General features: G+C 37.1%; 1 protein-coding gene across 1 annotated transcript in view; it reads left to right on the top strand.

Annotated features, from left to right (window-relative positions):
- The first annotated feature begins 22323 nt into the window (after positions 1-22323).
- TMPRSS15 (transmembrane serine protease 15) overlaps positions 22324-24659 on the top strand; it is a 143497-nt gene continuing 141161 nt past the window's right edge. The window contains exon 1 of the mRNA XM_086415861.1: positions 22324-22468. Within this exon, the coding sequence (XP_086271987.1) occupies positions 22324-22468 (145 nt within the window). The remainder of the gene's footprint in view (positions 22469-24659) is intronic.

The following is a 24659-nucleotide window of genomic DNA, read 5'->3' as shown; positions in this document are numbered from 1 at the left end:
TTGACACCAAGCCTGCTTGAAGGTCAGAATACCAGTATATCTGAATCATCAAAATCTCTAAGAGAAAGATGTACAAGTATATTTGGAAGATATTTTTAAATATTTTTTCTTTCCTGAATGTGATGTAAGGTATAATATTATTAAGGGCTTGGTGGTTCAGCTGGTAAAGAATCTGCCTGCAATGCAGGAAACACAGGTTCGACCTCTTGATCAGGAAGATCCACTGGAGAAGGGAATGGCTACCCACTCACTCCAGTATTCTTTACTGGAGAATACCATGGACAGAGGAGGCTGGCAGGTAACAGTCCACAGGGTTGCACAGAGTCAGACACAACTGAGTAACACTTTCACTTTTTTCAATATTATCACAGCATTTGAAACTTTGAGAAGTTCTTATCTGCACATATATTTGGTGATGGTTTAGTCGCTAAGTAGTGTCTGACTCTTGTGAGCCCATGGACTGTAGCTCACCAGGCTCCTCTGTCCACAGGATTTTCCAGGCAAGAATACTGGAGCCGGTTGCCATTTCCTTCTCCAGGGGATCTTCCTGACCCAGGGATTGAACCCTGGTCTTCTGCACTGAAGGCAGATTCTTTACCAACTGAGCTATCAGGGAATTCTCAAATAGTTTATATATGTAACTATATAAGTAGTTGCTAAATAATAAGATATTACTTATGATTTGCATGCCATGGAAGACAATGACAGAAACAGACACACCACAGGAGAAACCAAAAGAGCCATAGTTTCTCCAACAATAGAGATATTTTAGGTTACTGGTGGAAACTGTTTGCTCAATGAGGATTTACATTATGGGACTTCTTTTCTTTCTATCTCTTGATTTTTAAATTATTCTTAAAAAGTGTAAGAAATATTGCAACCTAGGCAGACTTTCTTTAAGTTTCATTCAAAGGCAAGACAGCAGAGAAGTTTTGAAAAACTACTGTCTATAATTTTAAATTCAGATTTGACTGTGGGTTCCTACCAGGCAGATTTGCTGATTGCAACAAAACATGGATGGCCAATCAATATGGATGCAAATTTCAATAAGAATACTTTTCTGCTGGCAGCCAGTTACTTTACGACTTTCTTTGAAGAGATTATAGTGTCAGCATTCCAATGTCCTCTTCCTTTATTTTGGCTTCTTTGTGAACAGATACTATTCTGTATTGCATTAGTCATACATCGCTAGGGAATTCTTTGCCCTGAAAATCTCTGGCATCTTACTTTTTCAACATTCTATTCAGTCTCCTTTGTTCAGTTTTTTTCATCCTTTCTACTGCTGTATTTACATCAAGAAAACATAAACACTGTGCAACTTAGTAAATCGCCCTTGCTTTTCAGCCTCTTTTCTAGCTGTTGGATTCCCAGCCCTTTTTGAACCATCAGCTGATAGCTTGTAACTTTTCACAAAGCATAATTCACTCGTGTGTACGGTCTTTTTTGCCCTACTGGTCCTTTTGTCAGTTCTTTTTTGAAACTGCAGAGTTGGCATTGCTTAGCTCTGATTCTGAATTAAACCTATCAGGGACTTGCTTACTTTGTGTTTCTTATTTTAAGCAAAACAGTAGCATAGATTTTATGAATCAAAGGATTAATGAGCGCTCTGTCATATTTTGCAAGAATGCCTCTGTGAATCACTTTTCTGACTTTAACTGGCACTGGGAAATTACTACATGTAAATAGACTCTCAGAAATGTCAAAGCCAGAGTGTAGTATAAAGGAATGTCTGAATGGTGTCTCCACAATGTTTGGCTGGGCTGAGAGCTTTGTTAGACCATTGGGAGACGTCTGGGCACTGGAGGTTAAGCAAGATGTTCAGGATATGAAAAGGAGTATGAAAGAGCTGGAGAATAGAATTTTCTTTCAAATGAGCAGAGGTTATAAGCTTTGGAAATTATTGCTGAACTAAATGGAAGCCTAAAGAATAAATACAAGGTCTCAGATAACATTATGAGTCTATTGGTGAACCTTTAAATTATTTTCTTTGGAAGTGGAAAATATAATGGCTTTCCATTTGAGAATTTACAGAGGAACTCTCTATAAAAATATTTAGGCAAACTTTTGACACCTAGTTGAAATGATTTTTTCTTTAACTAAAGCAACTTTCTATTTTGGTTCATGCTGTGATAAGTCTTCTGTTAAGGAGGATGAAGATGAAGATGAGGTTGATATGAACATCACTGAGTGGTCTTAATGTCCCTGGCATCATGCTAAACACATTGAGCTATAACCTGTTAATATAAGGGAAGACTTGCTTTTATAGATAATCAGTATTTTTATTTTAAAGAGGTATATATTAGTGAGGATTCTACTAAGGAAGGAGAACCACTGAATAAATCAGAAATTCATTTAGGGGATTAGATTCTCCACAGTTATGAAAAAAACCCACCAAAGGAAAGATCAGGAAATGTATGGCTGGAGGATGAGAGAAAAGTCACTAACAAAGAATCACAGACAAGAGTTGGTGAAATCTACAGAAAACTGTTTGCAGAAGGAAATGGCAACCCACTCCAATATTCTTGCCAGGAGAATTCCATGGACAGAGGGACCTGGTGGTCTATGGTCCACAGAGTCACAAAGAGTTGGACACGTTTGAGCAACTAACACACACATAGAAGACTGTTGCCTCTGCATTTGGAAGTGGACAGACTATAGATTGGCAGGGCTGCACCTAAAATGAGAACAAACCCATGTTTGTCCCATGAGGACAAACCAAAATCCACAGGATTAAACTAAAACCTGTACTTTTATTCATTGCTTTCCTTATTGTCTCTAATGCAACACATAGCTTTGAATGACCTGCAGAAGAAGCTGGGGCCCTTCACCTTGGCACTGCATAGAAGCCTTGCCGACAACTTAAATCAGAGGGAGCTCTGTGCTGGCTGGCCATGAGCTAGCCAGTCAGCAGCAATGTGAGACCTGCAGTAATGCCTGGATCCTTTGCACCAATCTCCTATTAATAGCTTACTAGCTGCTTTTTCATACTCACCTTCCAAATCTCACTCATTTCTTTGGTGGCCACCCTAGCCTATGTCGACTTCAAAAATGTAAAATGTGAGAGTTTTGGGTTAAGTTTTATTTGGAACAAAATGAAAACAATAGACCGAGAGGCAGCATTTCAGATAGCTCTGAGAAACTGCTCCAAAGAGGTAGGGGGAAGGTCAGTATTCATGTGACTTTAGTGAAGGGAGAGTACACACAATCAAGCACGTATTCTTTGCAGAAGGTTTCTGCTAATCTCATGAGGTTACTGCTAATCATGAGGCTCAGATGTCACCTTAAAGGAATTTAGTGCTTTTCTAGATATGAGGAGATGCAAGAGTTGGTCTCATAAAATCAGCTCCTAAAACTATCTGACTACTTGAAGACTTGTCCTATCAGTTTTTCCCAGATCACAGAGTGTCCTATTTCTGCTCTCCACTCTGAACTCTTCTCATGGAGTGTTGAAGGTTAGGGGGTGTTGAAGGCCAGCAGGTACAGCAACACATGATTTAATCCTTGGAAAAATAGACAACGAGTACCAATATGTAGTTGACACCCAGAACCATACAGAGAAGGACACTTGAAACATCATGCTAATTTACATAAATGGACACATGTAAAACCATTGAATTTGCTCTTTAAACCTAGATTACTTGCATCTATTTCCTGTATTTGGTGTTTACTGGCTCTAATACCTCAGGCTACTCAAAAGTTCAGTGACTCAGTTTCCACATCCCTCAAGTGGGAATAATAGTAGCGCCTTACCCACAGTGTTATTATAAGAAGCAAATAAGTAAATACATGTAAAGCTCCTAGAATGACACACGGCCTGTCACCCCCTTCTCCTCCTGCCTTCAATCTTTCCCAGCCTCAGGGTCTTTTCTGTGAGTCAGTTCTTCGCATCAGGTGGCCAAAGTATTGGAGCCTCAGTCCCTTCAATGAATATTCAGGACTGATTTCCTTTAGGATTTTGACTAGTTTGATCTCCTTGCTGCCCAAGAACCATCAAAAATAAATGTCTATTGTTTATAAGTCACCCAGTCTATGGTATTTTGTTGTTAGCAGACTGAAATAAGACAAATGGTGACTTTAGCAATGCTGCTTAAGGTTACTCTTCCCATAGACTCAACAATGTTATAGCTGGACAACTTTGTCTCATCCAAAATATTCATTGTATAAATGCAGAAACTGAAACTTGAACAATTCAGTTAAGTTGTTTAAGATAATGTTATTAGCAAAATCAAGAAAGGGATTTAAAATTTTTAGCTCCTAGTCTGGTGTTTAGGGAAGAATGACTTTCTATTTGGATATACCCACCTCCACTATGGGGCTGAAGAATTGATGCTTTTGAACTGTGGTGTTGGAGAAGACTCTTGAGAGTCCCTTGGACTGCAAGGATAAATGACCATTAAATGTAAGTAATTACATATTATTTTATTTAATCTCTTTTTACTCTATTTTCAAAATAGTCTCCTGAAATGGTGTCTTGGGATCTATTCTGAAATAGCATGCTTCTTCTCTAGTTAGAGCATACTGTAATTTTTAAAAGCCATAATATGACAAAATATCAAGACTCCAAGGGTTTTATTTTCTATTTATTGTCTATTAGGGGTAATACATTGCTTTCAGCCCTCTGCTTGAAGGCAGAAACCAAAAGTGTAAGAAGACTTTTGCTCTAAGCTGGCATTGTAATTTTCAGTGGACATAGCCAAAGGGATGTGTCAATGACAATTTTTCTTAGGGCAGTGAAGGTTGAACTTAAAACAGATGATGAAATCTACTTACAATCTCCCTGAGACTTAATCCGTTATCTTTCCAGGCAAAAGTTGAAATCAGAAAAATGCTACTCAGACCTTAAACAAAAGAGCAAACTATTCCATAATAGGTAAAGGATAAATACATTCATTGGCATGAGAGAACTATCCCCAAACAAAAGGATGGAAATTGCACATTATCTTTTTTCTTTAATGAAACTGTGTAGCTGTCTTCCAAAACCATGCTGACCTCTGGCATGCCTAAATTAAAACACTAGGTAGAATCTTATTAGAACTGTAAGAAAGGAAACATTGTTATCTGACCAGGCATAACAATATCTGGTATCAAAGGAGAACTTTTTTGAAGTTTTCCTTTAACAGACAATTATTATATCCATTGTATTGATGAGGAAACCAATGGTCAGGGAAATTAGGTAAAATCTACCTACATTTTTACCACTAGTCACAACAGGCCAAGATCTGAACTCAAAGTCAGTGTTGTTTTTTTTTTTTATATGCTAAGTCACTTCAGTCGTGTCCGACTCTGTGCGACTCCATAGACGGCAGCCCACCAGGCTCCCCTGTCTCTGGGATTCTCCAGGCAAGAACACTGGAGTGGGTTGCCATTTCCTTCTCCAATGCATGACAGTGAAAGCAATGCCTTTGATTCACAATCAGCAGGAAACATTGAAAACTGTGGCCAAGGTCTTAGAACATAAAATTACCGATTCTTCTATGCTAGACCAAGAGCTGATTTGAAATGTTTAATATATTGCTTATTTTTATATCATTGCAGGTCACATTAATTCGTTATTAATGCTGTTTCTCAAAATTAGCATCCATTAGTATTTATTTTCTCAATGTTTACAATTATTAGTAGGTCATGTTCCCCAGTGGAGAAGGCAATGGCACCCCACTCCAGTACTCTTACCTGGTAAATCCCATGGATGGAGGAGCCTGGTAGGCTGCAGTCCATGGGGTTGCGAAGGGTGGGACACAACTGAGCAACTTCACTTTCACTTTTATGCACTGGAGAAGGAAATGGCAACCCACTCCAGTGTTCTTGCCTGGAGAATCCCAGGGACGGGGGAGCCTGGAAGGCTGTAGTCCATGGGGTCGCTGACGGTCGGACACGACTGAGAGACTTCACTTTCACTTCTCACTTTCATGCATTGGAGAAGGAAATGGCGACCCACTCCAGTGTTCTTACCTGGAGAATCCCAGGGACGGGGGAGCCTGGTGGGCTGCCGTCTATGGGGTCGCACAGAGTCGGACACGACTGCAGTGACTTAGCAGCAGCAGCAGCAGTAGTGTTCCCCAGTAATACTCAATACTCTATTAGTCCCAAGTCAGATATTTAAAATAACAGTTAAAAATAGAATTTCTGAGTTTCTCCATAAGCTTATTCTTTGAAAAGTCTGTACTGTCAGAACTTTTATGTGCATATACGTCATCTGAGCATCTTGTTAAAATAGAGATTCTTGGTAAATTATTCGGGTGAGATTCTGCATTTCTAACAAGCTTCCAGTTGATGTTCAGAGACTTAACTTGAATGGTAAAGGTATAACCTCTTCACGTCCTCTCTAGATAACTCATGGGAGAGAAAGAAAGCCCACACACCAGGAACTCTTTGATTATATATTGCTGGGACTGACTGCAGTGATGTCTCTAATGTCACTAAGCCCCAGGATCACATCTACATGGTGAATCCCACTAGGAGTATCTCCCCACTGCCTAAGCCTGGCCATGCTATTTATACTAACAAAAAATCAGAGATCAAAAGCTTGTTTTACCCAGCAGCAAGATCAAGCGTGCTTGCTATATGTTACACATCTTAATCCAGTATGGTGTCATAAAGAATAACAATATCACTAAATCAAATTGCTAATTGTTTGAGGTAGTATATGAGTTTTACTATGTGTAAGGTAGTGGTGGTGATTGATCTGATTATTACCGCAACACATGAATTTTTATTATGCCTCTTAAATGTTGAAGATTTTTTTTAAGCACACAGAAATAGCAAATTCAGTTGAGTCTGTATTCTCTCCAACTACAAAGTAACTTCCGGTTACCTAATAAAGAAATAATGAAAGGAAAGATTATGGCAAAGCTTGATCATAGAGTTAAGGGTTAAATGTTTGTGTTTCTCCCAAATTCCTTCAAATTCATATGTGTTCCTCCAATATTCATATGTTGAAATCTCAGCTCCAGAAGCTTTCGAGAGATGATTAGGTCATAAGGTGAAGCCCTCATCAATGGGTTAAATGAGCTTAATAAAGAGACCCCAGATTGCTCTCTTTTCTGCCATGTGAGGATACAATGAGAAAGTGCCCATCTGCAACCAGAAGGGAACCTTCACCATAATTTGATCATTCTGACACCCTGATCTCAGACTTCACACTCAGTTCAGTTCAGTCATGTCTGACTTTTTGCAACCCCATGGACTGCAGCATGGCAGGCTTTCTTGACCATCACCATCTCCCAGACCTTGCTCAAATTCATGTCCATTGAGTCGGTGATAACATCCAACCATCTTATCCTCTGTCATTCCCTTCTCCTCCTGCCTTCAATCTTTCCCAGCCTCAGGGTCTTTTCCAATGAGTCGGTTCTTCACATCAGGTGGCCAAAGTATTAGAGCCTCAGTCCCTCCAATGAATATTCAAGACTGATTTCCTTTAGGATTCACTGGTTTGATCTCCTTGCTGTCCAAGAACCATCAAAAATAAATGTCTATTGTTTATGAGTCACCCAGTCTATGGTATTTTGTTGTTAGCAGACTGAAATAAGATAAATGGTGACTTTAGCAATGCTGCTTAAGGTTACTCTTACCATAGACTCAACAATGCTATAGCTGGTCAACTTTGTCTCATCCAAAATATTCATTGTATAAATGCAGAAACTGAAACTTGAACAATTCAGTTAAGTTGTTTAAGATAATGTTATTAGCAAAATCAAGAAAGGGATTTAAAATTTTATCTCCTAGTCTGGTGTTTAGGGAAGAATAACTTTCTATTTGGATATACCCACCTCCACTATGGGCGCTGAAGAATTGATGCTTTTGAACTGTGGTGTTGGAGAAGACTCTTGAGAGTCCCTTGGACTGCAAGGAGATTCAACCAGTCCATCTTAAAGGAAATCAATCCTGAATATTAATTGGAAGGACTGATGCTGAAGCTGAAACTCCAATACTCTGGCCACCTGATGCAAAGAACTAATTCATTTGAAAAGACCCTGATGCTGGAAAAGATTGAAGGTGGGAGGAGAAGGGGATGACAGAGGATGAGATGGTTGGATGGCATCACCGAATCAATGGACATGAGTTTGAGTAAACTCTGGGAGTTTGTGATGGACAGGAAGGCTTGGTGTGCAGCAGTCCATAAGGTTGCAAAGAGTTGGACACTACTGAGAGACTGAACTGACTGACTGACGGACCCCACTATTACTATTAGATCAGTCAGGATAAGCCAAGCTATGCTGCATTAGAAAATGACTCTCAGGTCTCAGTGGCACACAACAAAATCCCTTTCTTGCTCATATTGCATACCCACAATTGATCAGCTGTGACTCTGCTTCATGTTGTCTTCATTTTGTGGCCCGGGTTGATAGAGCAGTCCTATATGAGAGATTGCTTTTCTCATTGCACAGGGGAAAATCATAAGAATTAGAAAAACTTTTAAAGAAACTAAGGGAAAATAAATAAGATATTTTAATTAATATTCTAATGGCAGTGTATTAAGTTGAGAACAAATACATTCCTACACTTGAATAATTACTCATGGAAAAGAAAAATGTTATCAAAATATCATAATTAGAGAATTTCTACTTTTAAATAAACAAAGAAGCATTTTCTAAAGATGTTTTTAAAATCTTTTAGAAGTATATCATGGATTATATTGAAATTCCTCATAAAACTCACAGTAACAGTTTACTGTATAAGTGAGATAAAGAAGTAATAAGTTGATTAAATAACACAGATGTTTGTTTTCCTCTCTATGTTAGTGCAGACACAAAGGACCAGGGCGTGTGACTGGCTCTGCCATTCACAAGTATTAAGAGCTTCCAAGACCACTACTTTTCCTCATTTTCTAGCCTTCAGGAAAAAAGGAGAAAATCTAGCAAGTCTCTATAAAGAGATGATCCAGAAGTTGCACATGTAACCTTCTCTCATACCCCACTCTCCGGAAATTAATCACACGGCCACATCTAAACTGAAAGGGCTGTTGCTCGTGACTCACAGGGAAAACTCAGGGAGTTTCATGACTAAAAGGATGAAGAGAAAATGAAAACAGAGGAAGAGTGATCTCCACTACAGTTTTGTTTACATAACGTTTTTCTTATTTTAGTGCAATCTCTCCAATGACCTAATGTAAGAAATCTTAGTAAATATATGTATGTATCCTGCTTAATTCCTGATGCCTAACTAACTTTGCCAAACTCATGCCTCTATCATTGACTTTGCATCTTAAAATAGTGGCTTAAGATCAAAGCTACATTTCTGGTTACTGCAAGTTATTTTATTTTTAATACATATAATCCCCTCTTAGCAGTAGCGGCAAGAAACATTCATTAAGCATACAATTCTTGATACAGTACATTATTTAAGCAAAAACTGCATACCTGGCCACTTTCATCTAGAAACTGACATTCAATTAAAAAAAAAAGTAAACAAAATTCATATAAAGAAGCTATGCATTGATATTTATTGGGATTCCCTGGTGGCTCAGAGGTAAAGAATCCACCTGCAATGCAGGAGATATGGGAGTCACGGGTTCAATCCCTGATTTGAGAAGATCCACTGGACGAGGATATGGCAACTCACTCCAGAATTCTTACCTGGAGAATCTCATGGACAGAGGAGCTTGGTGGGCTACAGTCCATGGAGTTGCAAAGAGTCTGACATGCACACATTACACTTACTTAGTAAAAATATTGCCAAAAGAATTTCTTTGGGTGTCATCTAAAAAGGCATAGTCATAAAAAATGAAGTGCAGAGTTTTACATGGGAAGTTGAGATCTGGATCCAGGTGGAAAACTTTAGTTTTCTGAAGTAGATGATTTCTTAGTTGGATCTTTATTCTTTTAGTTGGGAAAGAAAAGAAAATGAACTTTCTGGAACTGTTTTAATGACAGGGCAGTGAAAACTGCTTTAGCAAGTTGATGTGGAAAACTTGTTCTATGGAAAATGTAATGCTTGATAGAAAACTTTAGTGATGATAGCAGGGCAATTAGATGAAAAGGAACTGAGAAAATTTGACAAGTGGGCTGACTCCCTTTCAATATCAAAAAATCTTTTGACCTCCAGGAACTAAGATGATTAAAGTTAAAAAGAAACATGGTGAGACAATAAAGCCAGCCTGAGCTACAGATGTGACCATCACAACAATATAAAATCGTGGGGTTGTGAATTGGTTAGGATTCTGAGTACATAGGGGGTTTCTTTGAAAATGACCTAAACTAGCTACTTATAGGGAGGAACACACTGATATTTTTTCAGAGCTCCCTACTAACCAACTAAAATGCTATAAAAAGTGTGGTAACCCCTACTAGGAAAAACCAATCTCTCCCAGCCTAGTATATTTTTCTTTCCTGAAACACAGGTCTATCTTTGAATGCTGTCATGAATAGAGGTCTCTTTCGAAACAGTTAAGTGCTATGCAGTTCAGCATGTCCTGGTATAATACCTTTGATTTAAAAGTTTCATAATCCACTTTACAGACAAAAGTAGATTAAGGAGATACGCTTGGTGTGAGTGACTTTCATATAGCAAGGTAAGAAGCTACATGCAGAGCAGGAACAAAGGATGAAGAACTTCAACGCACAATTTGCATTAGCAAAGGGAAAGTAAATAGGGTTTCACTGTCCTCAGACAAGAGAAGGATAAAAAAGAAGCAGCAGTAAGAATGAAAGGTCAGTGGGAGAGATGAAGGAAAAGATCTTAAGAAAATGTTTGAAAAGACATTGTCTCACATGGATAATTTTTTGGTGAATCTCTGAAAGAAATTTGGGAAACAAAGACTTTTAACATGAAGAGACATAAATCATATACTTTCCTTTGGAAAGCGTCATAAAAGTCATAACCTCAGGAAATTTTAGAAATAAGACTGATTTTAAGGTCAATAACTGTTCTCCAGATAATAAAACTGAAGCTCAAAAAGAGGTTTAGTGAAATGTCCCATGTTGCATGATAAGGATCTATGGCTTTACATAAAGGTGAGCCTACTGTCTACAAGACTAGTGCATTTTCCACAACCTCACACCCCCTTCTTTGAATGGAAAATACACTTTTTAGCAAACTAAGGAATGCAATTTACAATTTAAACAGAATATTTCAGTATGTAAAAACTTAAAGGGATTTCTTTTTTACTATTAGCCTAAATATAGAGGAACCCAACAACTGGTTGAACCCAACAACTGTAAGATGATGTAAGAGGTTACTATAAATTGAAAGGGTTTTTATTCTCTTTATTTTCAGTTTTCATGGATGTACCTTTTGGTAAACTAATATTTAGCTGAAAACATGGTCCATAAATGAACTTAGTAATATTGTATCCTCAGACTTTTTCAGAGCCAAGAACTTTTGATATGATATATAAATTAATGTTTAGGTATAGTTTTAGTTGAATAAAATTTGTACAGTCTTTAGGTCTGAAATTACATTGGATAGACTTTTGGGTAAAGTCTGAAATGAAGTTGAAGCTTAACACATCTTTCTCTAGAATGTAATTAAATGAGTCATAAACTAGTTATAAGCTGAAACTCACCAATGGCAGGGGGCATGGGGTGGTGCAGAAACAAAGCAAACAAACAAACGACAACAGCAATGAACAAAGTTCCCGGCAAAATGTCTGTCCAATAGCAAGAATATTATGAGGCTCAACCTGTCTTTTTCTATTAGTTACCTAACAAACCCTATCCTTCCCACACCCCTTTGGACTGTAGCACACCAGTCTTCTCTGTCCATAGGATTTCCCAAGCAAGAATCCTGGGCTGTCATTTCCCCCTCCAAGAGATCTTTCTGACCCAGGGATCCTGAGTCTTCTGCATTGCAAGAGGATTCTTTGCCACTGTCCATCAGGGGAGCTCCCAGGATTGCTCAAGAGAACTAAAAATAGTTTTAATTTTTTTAATATCTTGCAATCCGTAACTGGTGAACCAAGTAGCAGCAGTGGTAAAAAACCTGCCTTCCAAAACAGGAGATATAAGAGACGTGGGTTTGATCCCTGGGTCAAGGAGATCCCCTGGAGAAGGAGCTGGCAACCCAATCCAGTATTCTTGCCTGGAAAATCCCATGGACAGAGGAGCCTTGTGGGCTATATTCCATGGGGTTGCAAAGAGTATGACACACTGAAGCAACTTAGCACCCAGCACAGCGATCCCTAGTGACTACTGACTGCCAGGGCATCTCAGTGGAGACAAGTAGAAACCATAGGGCCTTGTAATCTCTCAGCACTATTCACAAATTTGTAGAAAAGAGTATAAAGCACAGTTGTACCTCACACACATTCACAAATAGAATAAACCCCCACATTAGTACAGGGTGAACTTTGCTGTAGGTTATTTGACAAAATTGCAGGAGAGAAAGAAATATGAATGGTCATAAATATGGAATAGATACCTTCCTATGAGTTTGTTCTCTATCCTCAAAACCTTCTCCCAACCCCTCAGTTTACAAAAAATAAAAAAAGCATATTGTATAAATTCCTCAAAATGTAGTGCCTACAAAGGCATGGAGAATTCACCCACTCTGTGGGAAAACTATGGGAAAGAGTCTAAGAGAACTAAGCAAACCAAATAAAAAGAAATAGTATAGCAGCCACACAAATATATCTCAGAAGGAAAGAAGCGAGAAGGGAAGAGACTAATTTATAAAACGTTGTCCAAAAATCTGACTCTAGAAGCAGTTTCAACCAAAGGAAAGTCTTCTACAGTTTTGTTGTTGTTATTCTGTTGCTAAATCATGTCCAACTCTTTACAACTGCAGCATGCCAGGTTTCTCTGTCTTTCACTATCTCCTGGAGTTTGCTCAAGTTCATGTCCATTGATTTGATGATGCTATCTAACAATCTCACCCTCTGCTGGCCTCTTCTCTTTTTGCCTTCAATCTTTCCCAGCATCAGGGTCTTTTTTCAATGAGTCAGCTCTATCACATCACGTGGACAAAGTATTGGAGCTTCAGCTTTAGCAACAGATTTTCCAATGAATATTCAGGACTGATTTCCTTCGGGATTGACAGGTTTGATCTCCTTACAGTCTAAGGAACTCTCAAGAGTCTTCTTGAGCACCACAATTTGAAAGCATCAATTCTTCAGTGCTCAGACTTCTACAGTACTACTTATTAAAAAATATGTTAATAAGAAAATAAGTTCAAGATAGTAATAAATCAACAATAAGATAAAAAAACATGCTGCTGCTAAGTCACTTCAGTCGTGTCCGACTCTGTGCGACCCCATAGATGGCAGCCCACTAGGCTTCTCTGTCCCTGGGATTCTCCAGGCAAGAACACTGGAGTGGGTTGCCATTTCCCTCTCCAATGAATGAAAGTGAAACGTGAAAGTGAAGTCGCTCAGTCGTGCCCAACTCTTAGCAACCCCATGGACTGCAGCCCACCAGGCTCCTCTGTCCATGGGACTCTCCAGGCAAGAGTACTGGAGTGGGTTGCCATAAAACATAGACGTGTTAAAAGAGAAAGATTATTTTTTTTAAAAAACTGCAATCTGAATCAATAGCATTATACAAACTATCAATAAATTAGAAACAACAGAACAGAATGCATAGAATTGAACATTGTATATAATTAAAATATATGAGAGACTTACAGATATGGTAATAATTAGGAGAAATTTATAAATATAAAGAAATTACTAAGATAATACAACCAAAATAATTGGGCTCCAACTCCCAGTAAGATATCCAGTAAATTGAACAACACAAAATTTTTTTTTATTTTAATAAAAGAAGATTAATTTTTAGATGAAGTGGAAACTGAAAAAGGTATGCAACATTCCAAGAAAATTCAATTCATAATAATCAATGCCAACTTATTTCCTATTGAGACTTAAGCATGAAAAAAGAATTCTCTAGGCAATTAAGCAGATGTAAAGCATGTCATTCAAAAATAAGATATTGAATTAGCTTTAGATGTGTTCTAGTTTTGCTGTGTCAAAAAGACAATATTAATCTTCGCCTCCATGCTATTTATTTGTGATTTCATTTTTATTTCAAGATTTTAGATCATTTTCACTATCATTATTCAGAATTCTTTATCAGGTAGATTCCCTATCTCTTCCTCTTTTGTTTGGTTTGGTGGGCAAAACCTTGTTCCTTTACCTGCTGGTTATTCCTCTGTCTCTTCATCTTGTTTATATTGCTGAGTTTGGGGTGGCCTTTCTGTATTCTGGCTGTTTGTGGAGTTCTCTTTATTATGGAGTTTCCTCACTGTGGGTGGGGTTGTATCGGTGGCTTGTCAAGGTTTCTTGGTTAGGGAAGCTTGTGTCAGTGTTCTGGTGGGTGGAGCTGGATTTCTTCTCTCTGAAGTGCAATGAAGTGTCTAGTAACGAGTTATGAGACGTCAATGGATTTGGAGTAACTTTGGGCAGCCTGTATATTGAAGCTCAGGGATGTGTTCCTGTGTTGCTGGAGAGTTTGTGTGGTATGTCTTGCTCCGGAACTTGTTGTCCCTTGGATGGTGCTTGGTTTCAGTGTAGGTATGGAGGGGTTTGATGAGCTCCTATCACTTAATGTTCCCTGGAGTCAGGTGTTCTATGATGTTCTCAGGATTTGGACTTAAGCCTCCTGCTTCTGGTTTTCAGTCTTATTTTTACAGTAGTCTCAAGACTTTTTCTTCTATACAGCACCGTTGATAAAACATCTAGGTTAAACATGAAAAGTTTCTCCACAGTGAGGGACACCCAGAGAAGCTGGCAGAGTTACATGGAGAAGAGAAGAGGGAGGAGGGAGTTAGAGGTGACCTGAATGATATGAGGTGGAATCAAAAGAGGAGAGAGAAAGCTAGCCAGTAATCACTCCCTTATGTGCGCTCCACAGTCTGGACTGCTCAGAGATGTTCATAGAGTTATACAGAGAAGAGAAGAGGAGGAAGGAGACAGAGGTGGCCAGGAGGATAAAAGGGGGGAATGAAAAGGAGAGAGACAGATCCAGCCAGTAATCAATTCCCTAAATGTCCTCCACCGTCTGGAATACACAGAGATTCAGAGAGTTGGGTAGAGAAGAGAGGGGGGAGGGAGGAGACAGAGGCGACCTAGTGGAGAGAAAGGTGAGTCCAAAGGGGGAGAGAGCAGTCAAGCCAGTAATCTCGCTCCCAAGTAAAAATAGGTACTGAAGATTGGGTTCTTAAAGGTACAAAATTGATAACAAATACCAAAAAGCAAAGGTTAATTATTAGAAAAACATTTTCAGAATTCCCAGAAAAAAATAAACTTGTTATTTACCCATGCATATGATCCCCAGAAAAGTATCACTCAAGTATGAAAGAAAGAGGAAGGTTTCTCACATATAAATAAACTCAGGGAATATAAAATCCATCAGCCCTAAAAATAACACATGCACCTGGCAAATCATGATGGGCATCCAATCAAAGATGAATGAAAGGGTAATAAAAGAGAACTAGTTCAATAATTGTTTCCAAAGACTAGTGGAAAAGTATCTACAAGCTTCTGAGGGAAGGATGGTATGGTTCCACACATTCAGTCAAGTTTTTCTTCAAATGTCAAAACTATAAAAAAAAATTACCTAGTGAACAAATGTCTGTGATTACAGTATCTAAAGATGTTCATTGACAAAAATATTTAAGGACCTAAATCCCATCTTTTTTCACCCCAGAGGTATTTATCAAAGTCCTCAGATATTACACAAAGAAAGATTACTCTACCCTTACTACATCTAAAATAAAAAGAGATTCATTAATTAAGTTTTAGAATAATGTGTCAAAATTATATGAAAAGTCAAAGAAAAAAAAGAAAAAAGTAAAGAAAACAAATACACCAGCATGGAGACAAGCAAATGTGTATTTCATACAGCTCAGTCGTCTTTGAACCATGTATCATAAAAGTCATCAAAGTGTTAATTTACTGACCACTTTGGATTATTTGAACACATTTTCAGAGAAAAAAAAATCATCTGTAGAATCACCAAAAGTATTCCTGGTGAGCAATATTGCTCTTCTTATTTTATATTAGCTTTTTTTTTTAAATTTAATATTCATTCAAGAAATTTTTCCAGTAACAGACCGGTCACAGGAATTTTGCATATTTAAAGGTGAAAGCTATTGGGACTTTCTCACATCTTGTTGAATAATGGAAGAAATGTTTCATTAATGCTCAGGGCCTTAATCTTAAGAAGCTCTTTGTAATTACTACAGCTACTTACACAGTCAGAGCATAAAATCACATTCAGCAAATGAATGGACTATATTATGTAACATGATTCTTAACCCTCCAGTTCTTTTGCTTCAATAATATTAACAAGAGTTTATCGATTCAATTTTCTCAGTTTTTTGTTTGTTTGTTTTTTTCTTAACCTTTCATTCATTATAGGCTAAAATGGTTGCAATTTCACTCAGGAGTTCAATATTGAACTCTTAAAAGTTCAATATTAGCCCTACTTACTACATTTTTCACTATCTTCAAGTCTCTTCCCACTTCATTTTTCACTTAACTGAAATGTGTCACTCCCATCACTGAAGTGGTCACAATTGTTTTCCTCACTGAAAACTTCATTAAAAATATAAATGATGCTTACTTTTCCAGAGCTATATATTCTCTTCATTAACCATGCCAGATGTTTTTTCCTACTTATTTGTTTCTACTTCATCTAGATCATTTTAGCATATATGGTTACATTTTAATATATGTTTAAAATATATGTTTTACTTATAAATATTCAATGATTTGAGTTAAGTAGGGTCAGGTGTTTCTATGACTTCTACATTTCTCAAAGTAAAAAGCCTTAGGCATAAAGATTTCTAAAATTTAGTTGTTATTAAATAAGATTAAACTTATTTGTTACTAAATAAGTTGTTATTAAATAAGATGAAACTAATATAACAGAGACTTCAATCATATGCTTCCCCTTTCATTTATATATATATGCTGTGCTTAGTTGCTCAGTAGTATCCAGCTCTTTGCAACCGTATGGACTGTAGCTGGTCAGGTTTCTCTGACCATGGGGATTCTCCAGGCAAGAATATTGTGATGGGTTGCCATCCCCTCCCCCAGGAGATCTTCCCAACCCAGGGATCGACTCTGCAAGCAGATTTTTTACCATCAGAGCCACCAGGGAAGCCCAAGAATACATGATTGGGTAGCCTATCCTTTCTCCAGGGGAACTTCCTGACCCAGGAATTAAACTAGGGTTTCCTGCATTGTAGGCAGGTTCTTTACCAGCTGAATTACCTTGGAAGCCCATATATATATATATATATATACACATATATATATATATGTTTATATATATAAACATATATATAAACTCTCTCCAGTATTCTTGCCTGAAAAATTCCATGGCCAGAGGTGCCTGGTGAGCTGTAGTTCTTGGGGTCACAAAAAATAAAACATGACTGAGTGTGCACACACACACACGCAGACATACATATATTGTGTGCATACTCAATCGTGTTTGACTCTTTATGGACTGCAGCCCAACAGGTTCCTCTGTCCATGGGATTTTCTCCAGGCAAGAATACTGAAGTGGGTTGTCATTTCTTCTTCCACGGGATCTTCCCAACCTAGGGATGGAACCCACATCTCCTGCATTGACAGGCAGATTCTTTACCACTGAGCCACCTGGGAAGACCATACATATATTAGAATAATGCAGAAAACTATTAATTCATGTGTCCCAATCATCTAATTTTGTCAAGTTAACATGGTTCATTAATTTATTTCAAAAATTTTAAGAGAATCAACACAATTCAAATACAGTTGAAGTCCCCTTGGTTGGTATTCCATTCCCACACTATCCAATCCTGTTCTTAGCTAAAAGTAATCATTATATTGAATTTTTAATTTATCATTCATATGTAAACTTTCATTACATGTAACTACATTCCTAAACAAATTATTTTCTTTTTTTACTTTAAAAAGTTTAACACTGCATATATTCTTCTGCAACTTCTTTCTTGTTTTTATTGAAATATAATTTGACATACAATGATACATTAGTTCCAGGTGTGCTACATAGTAGCTGACTTCTAGTTCACAGTCTCTAGTCTCATCTCATAAAATGCTTAATATGAGTTCAGTCTTCTTAAATTTGATAAGGCTTGTTTTCTGGTCTAGTATTTGATCTATCCTGGAGAATGTTCCACATCACTTGAAAAGAATATGTATTCAGCAACATTTGAAAGGATGTTCTATCTGTCTGTCTGTCTGTCTCTCCTTTGGTGGACATGGCTAGATCTTGGGGTTTAACTGGTTTCTTTATGTAAAAAGTTTGTTGGTTATTTCCAAACTGCTACATAGAGCTCTGGTTTGTATACTTATAATGTGAATAATATTTTATCATGTAAAAAGTACAATTCATTTCCCTATTGATGGACACAAGATTTCTCTCTACTTTGTGAGGCTTAAGGTAGTTTCATGGTAAATATTGTCATATTGTCTCATTATCTGGATGTGTTAGAGTTTCTCTAGGAAGTATAATTATAAGATGAACTTGGGAGTCAAATTCTACATGTATATTTAGTTTTGATAGATACTACCAAATTGCTCTTCAATATGATTTTAATTTTCTTTCTCACAGTTAATAGTTGCCACTGCTTAGCAATACTAAGGATGTTAAATGTTGCTAGTATATTTGAAGTCAATAATATTTCATTTTTAAATTTTAATTGGAATTCTATAATTATTACTGAAGTTGACCATCTACTAAAATTGACTGCCTATAGACTTTTGTGTTTTATTTCTTTAAAATTTGTTAGGATTTGTGCTTTTGTTAATTGCCTGGTGTTTGTCTTTTAAATGTTATTTAGCAGAAATTCTCCATGAATTCTTTTTTTTTTAATTTTATTTTATTTTTAAACTTTACATAATTGTATTAGTTTTGCCAAATATCAAAATGAATCCACCACATGAATTCTTGAAAGTATTTTCTCGGTTGGAAACTGTAAGGGTCCTTCCTACATATGCTCTCATTCATCTCTGCAAACTGAAAGCAATTTTTCATGAATGTTCTGTACACACACAGGGTGAGCTGAAAGTAGGAGAGTTAAAGCCCCAGAAACTACTTTCTGCCAGTGAGCAAGGCTATTTGGTTAATAAACATCCCTGCTTCCTTGCCCATTAATTGGGATAATCCTGAGGACTTTTCTCTCTGTTTCACACAGTACACAGCAGGATTATGTTCCTGAGCCTACGGTGGTTTCTGGCTTGATTATATAGTTTTATTGCCTTTATTGTTCCCCTCTTTTCACTTCCCAACTCTTCTCATGGACTTTGTTTGGATTACCTTCCAAATAAATTTGAGAAACTCACAAAAAAATCTTGGCCTCAGTTCTGTTCTGTTGTAGCCAAATAAAAACATACACAGTAAAAAAAATGAAAAAAAAAAAAGAAGCAATCTACTTTGTGTTTTGTTTTTACTTTCATTGTGTGTCTTTTGTTTAAAATCCAGTTTGTGTTATTATTGGCTAAATTTATCAATATTCTTCCTAGTTCACATTTTTAATAAAATGACAATTTCTATAGTTTTTGGTTTATTTATCCACCTGGAATTTATTTTTCTTATGATGTGAGATAAAGATCTAACTTTATATCCGTAGAAGAATAACCTGATGACCCAGCATTATTTATGAAAGAGCATTCTTCTTCACATATTAATAAGACTATCTTTTTGACATATGAAATTTCCATATATGAATCAAGTTGCTTGTGAATTCCTTATCCTGTTTCACTGAGATATTTTTTCACTCTTGGCCCAATATCACTCACTCTTTATTATAACTGTGTAATGAGGTTTGTTATCTGAGATGGCAAGTTCTGGGCTTCTCTGGTAGCTTGGGGGATTTCCCTGTGGCTCAGATGGTAAAGAGCTTACCTGCAATGTGGGAGACCTGAGTTTGATTCCTGGGTAGGGAAGATCCCTTGGAGAAGGAAATGGCAACCCACTCCAGTATTTTTGCCAGGAAAATCCCATGGATGGAGGAGCCTGTCAGGCTACAGTCCATAGGATCACAAAGAGTGGGACATGACTGAGCAACTTCACTTTCTTTCTTTCTGGTAGCTCAGGTGGTAAAGAATTCACATGCAATGCAGGAGACTCCAGTTCGATTTTTGAGTTGGGAAGTTCCCCTGGAGAAAGGATAGGCTATCTACCCCAGTATTCTTGGGCTTCCCTGGTGGCTCAGATAGTAAAGAATACACCTGCAATGCAGGAGACCTGCATTCAATCCCTGAGTTTGGGAGACCCCCTGGAGGAGGGCATGGCTACCCACTTCAGCATTCTTGCCTGGAGAATCTATGGACAGAGGAGCCTGGCAGGCTGCAGTCCATGGGGTCGCCAAGAGTCAGACATGGCTGAGCAACTGAGTGCAGCACAGCATGACAAGTTCCATTTTATTTTAGTAATTTTTTCAGTTTCAAGACATATAATTTGTCCTTTTTCACATTAACCTCTTCGTCTTCTTTCAGTCTGTCCTTCATATATCAACGTCTTTCTAAAGAAAAGCTATTCTTCCACTCATTTATTTGAACATAATAAGCATAGTCACTTAAAGCATATAATTTGAGGAAAAATTATAATATGAATGCTGATTTCATTTCTGAACATAAGTATATAATTGCTGATTTTCAATTTTCTGTTTAATATATTATTGCCCTATGTGGAGGATGGTGCATGAACAAATTTTGCTATTTTTCTTCCCTTATATAAAGTAAAAAGAAAATTCTACTCGATTTTTCTGAAAGCAATTGCCAATGCAACAGCTATAATGAAGAAGACAGTCATTTATCTCCATCTTCCTGACTCCCCAAATTCAAGGGGACCCTCTCAGGTCTCCCATTGTATAGGAGTGTCTCACCTGTCATTAGAATCATCTCCTAGAACATGATAAAGATAAAGCTCTCCCAACTCCATCCATGGTTTCTCTCTTTTCATGTGTATTTTAAAGTGATTAAGAATACTTAGTATGAACTCAGTTAAATAAAAAATATAAATATATTCCATGACATACCTTTATTTATTTATATTCCACTTTTTATTAGCAAGGCTTTCAGAGAGCAACATGTGGTTCTTTTTGTTCAAGAGTAAAGAAGAAACAAATAAGTTATTGCTTATTTGAGCCAATATCATAGGCCACACTTTCAACACATTAACCCTAGACCTAGTACTTCCTTGCCTCTGACCAGTTTTACTTGCCAGAACTAGAGACAAATTGGCTTACTTCAGAACAAGTTTGGTTTTATTTATTAATTTTAATTCTAAATTAATTGTTATTCAAAGTGTGGAAGGCCTCCTGATGAAGTGTACTTTTACTATCACAGGACAGTCTTGGTTTTCACGTAACTATCGTCATGAGCGTGGTTATCTCAACCCGTCCTGTCATTATTGTTGGGATACTTAAAATAGTAAAGTTCAAGGCAAGTGAGTAATGTTTTCCCCACCCAGAACACTTCCTTAAAAGAGAAACAAATGCTTAATTCCTCCCACAGCAGTTACTCTTGTTCATTGATAACTACGTGAGGACATGAAAATGTTGGCATGTGATGCCTTGTTTATGTGGACTTTCCTTTAGGTTAGATCAATACTCCCTTACATTATGGAACTTCAGATGGGTGACATAGTGAAGATTGCAAAATTTGTGATTGTTTCGTGTCTGACTCTTTGTGACCCCCATGGACTGTTGCCCACCAGGCTCCTCTGTCCATGGAATTCTCCAGGCAAGAATACTGGAGTAGATTGCCATTCCCTTCTCCAGGGAATTTTCTGCACCCAGGGGTCAAATCCGGGCCTCCTGCTATATATATATATATATTGCGAGAGAGAGAGAAAGAAAGTGGGATAGAGGAAGGACGGGAAGACAGGTATAAGTGTTAATATATATATTAGGCTATTTATCTGTGTTTAAAAGTTATCTTTAGAATGTCTAAACCTACATAAAACGGGAAAAATGCTTTAATAATGACCTGAGTCAGAGGGTAGAAGGTTGATCTGTTAGGGACTTACTACAAATATCATGTGTGTGCCCAATGATTAATTTGACTATCATGAATTTCATATTTCTTCTACCAGTTCTCAAAATGATAAAGTTTCATTTTTGTTTACAACATGCAGTTAACTTCATTCACATTGACACTGACCTGCTTGGGTGATTAACATTTATAACTCTAAACACCTCTGTACTCACTAGTATCTTATTAAAGATTAACTTCTTAAAGATTAAAGCTAGTTAATGTATAGAGACATAATGCTGCCAAAGGGATATACACACTCATATACACTGACTAGTAAGACTAATGTAGATTTGTTGTTTGACAAAACTTTGAAAACTGGAGAGTTTCTGCTCTTCAACTGCTGCAAGCTTCTGTGCTCTTCCAGAGTCCTTAGAGTAGCAAACCTTCAAAAACCAAAAATGGGGTCAAAGCGAAGTGTACCATCAAGGCACCGTTCTCTCACCACCTATGAAGTCATGTTTGCCGTTCTCGTTGTCATATTGGTGGCGCTCTGTGCTGGATTAATTGCCGTGTCCTGGCTGTCAATCCAGGGATCAGTAAAAGGTAAGTTACATAAGGTTGGCTACAGAAAGTGCTCACAGGTGAATATATACACTTCAGTCTCCAGAATCCTGCCAGCATATTGTATCCATTGCTGTGATTGATTTCCTGCCAAGGTATTTATATTGCATTCAGATGCTTCACCTTAGTTCACATCATAGGAATTTTTTAAGTTGGTATATAATTTTAAATTTAATTCAGAATTTTAATATGAGACTAAGTATTTAAAATTAAAAAATGATTAGATTCTCAGTGTCAACATATAACAAAGTAGGTTCATAGCCTTTGGGTCTGTTCTGATAGAATTTAACTCATAAACATATTCAAACCTTGTTGACTATAATAGTGGCTAAATAGGCCAATTTAAAGAAAAATATTGCTTATTTCTAGAGAATTATATCTTCATTCTTATTAGTACATCAATTTTAATTATAACAATATAAGGGAACCTTGGTATAATTGTGGAGTTATAAATGTCTCAAGATGCCTGAGTAGCAATTTGTGATTAACAGAAAAAATAAATAACTAAATAAAAACCTCTTCTTTAGAGCAAAATGACCTGTGTGTGAAAGCTGACCTGTCATGTCCAACTCTTTGTGACCCCATGGACTGTAGCCCACCAGCCTCCTCTGCCCATGGAATTCTCCAGGGAAGAATACTGGAGTGGGTAGCCATTCCCTTCTCCTAGGGATCTTCCTAACCTAGTGATCAAATCCAGATCTCCTGCATTTCAGGCAGATTCTTTACCATCTGAGCCAGCCAGGAAGTCCAAATTACCTGTACCAACTGCTTTTAAAAGCTCTACAAATGTATTCTCTTGTTACAACAAACCTATGAGTTAGTTGCTATTGATACACCCATTTTACAAGTGAAAAACCAGAGGCAGAATTTAGGTAACTTGTTTCAATTTGCAGCATTGCCAGGTAGTACAAGCTAGATAATCTAACTGGATAATGTGCACTCTACCATTCATTCATTTATATGATTTTTTAAAAAATGTCAGCATAGCAAAAACCTTGAATATTGGATTTATTTTTTCTGAGAAAATTTTCACATTTTTATAAAATGATGAGTTATATGGTATATTAATTCCTTCAAAACCATTTAATGGTAGTGATTTTGGTTTTACTGAGAAAATTCTCAACCTTTGAGTTAGTTCTTTTCCTTTAAGCAAATAAGTTTAAATTAGAAACAATAAACATGATTTATAGTTTTATAAAAGAATTCCAACATAATCCCTGGTTTATATTACTACTATAGCTATATACAAAGAGAAGGAAGGCTTGTGGATATAAAATTAAATAAATTTTAGAAGTTCACTGAGCCTTTTAGAAAAGTGACCACTTTGGTCTTAAATGCCCTGTGAATACCTTCAAGGACATGTAATCATTTGGAAGTCCATTGGAATGTGTCATACTCAATAAAAATACAAAAGTTAGTTTTTTACCAGGAAAATAAAAGAATAAATACTTTTAAAAGTTTGTGTGATTTAATCATGAACAACTGAATATAAGTAGAGATTTGAAATAAAGCTATAACACTACACCAGGGCTTCTCTGGTGGCTCAGAGGTTAAAGCTTCTGCCTGCAAGGCAGGAGACCGGGGTTCAATCCCTGGGTTGGGAAGATCTCCTGGAGAAGGAAATGGCAACCCACTCCAGTATTCTTGCCTGGAGAATCCCATGGACAGAGGAGCCTGGTAGGTTACAGTCCACGGGGTCGCAAAGAGTCAGACACGACTGAGCGACTTCGCTTCACTATAACACTACACCACAGGATATAAGACACACTTTCAATACATACTTCAATATTTGTTGTTGTTCTTCAGTTGGCTAAGCCTTTTGGATTCTTTGAGACCTCATGGACTGCAGCATGCCAGGCTTCCCTGTCCTCCACTGTCTCCAGAACTTGCTCAAATTCATGTCCATTGAGTCGGTGATGTTATCTAAAACCCATCCTCTGCTGCCCTCTTCTCATTTTGCCTTCAATCTTTAGTTTACTTTATACTTACTTTTATGTATTTCATACTATACACTTTAATATACTTAACACTTTTACTGGAAATTGTTTTAGATTTCAAAAAGTTGTAAAAATTGTAGAATTATTTTATACATTCATACAAGTTCCCCTCAAGTCAGTATTTAGTATATACATATACAACTATTACAACCAAGAAATTAATAAAATTGTTACAA

Source organism: Bos grunniens, chromosome 1 (genome assembly GCF_055505025.1).
Source record: "Bos grunniens cultivar Pamir isolate PY7600 chromosome 1, Bosgru_T2T1.0, whole genome shotgun sequence".
In the NCBI taxonomy this organism is placed as follows: Eukaryota; Metazoa; Chordata; class Mammalia; order Artiodactyla; family Bovidae; genus Bos; species Bos grunniens.
The sequence above is the reverse complement of the archived record's forward strand: the minus strand, read 5'-3'. Positions and strand labels throughout refer to the sequence as shown.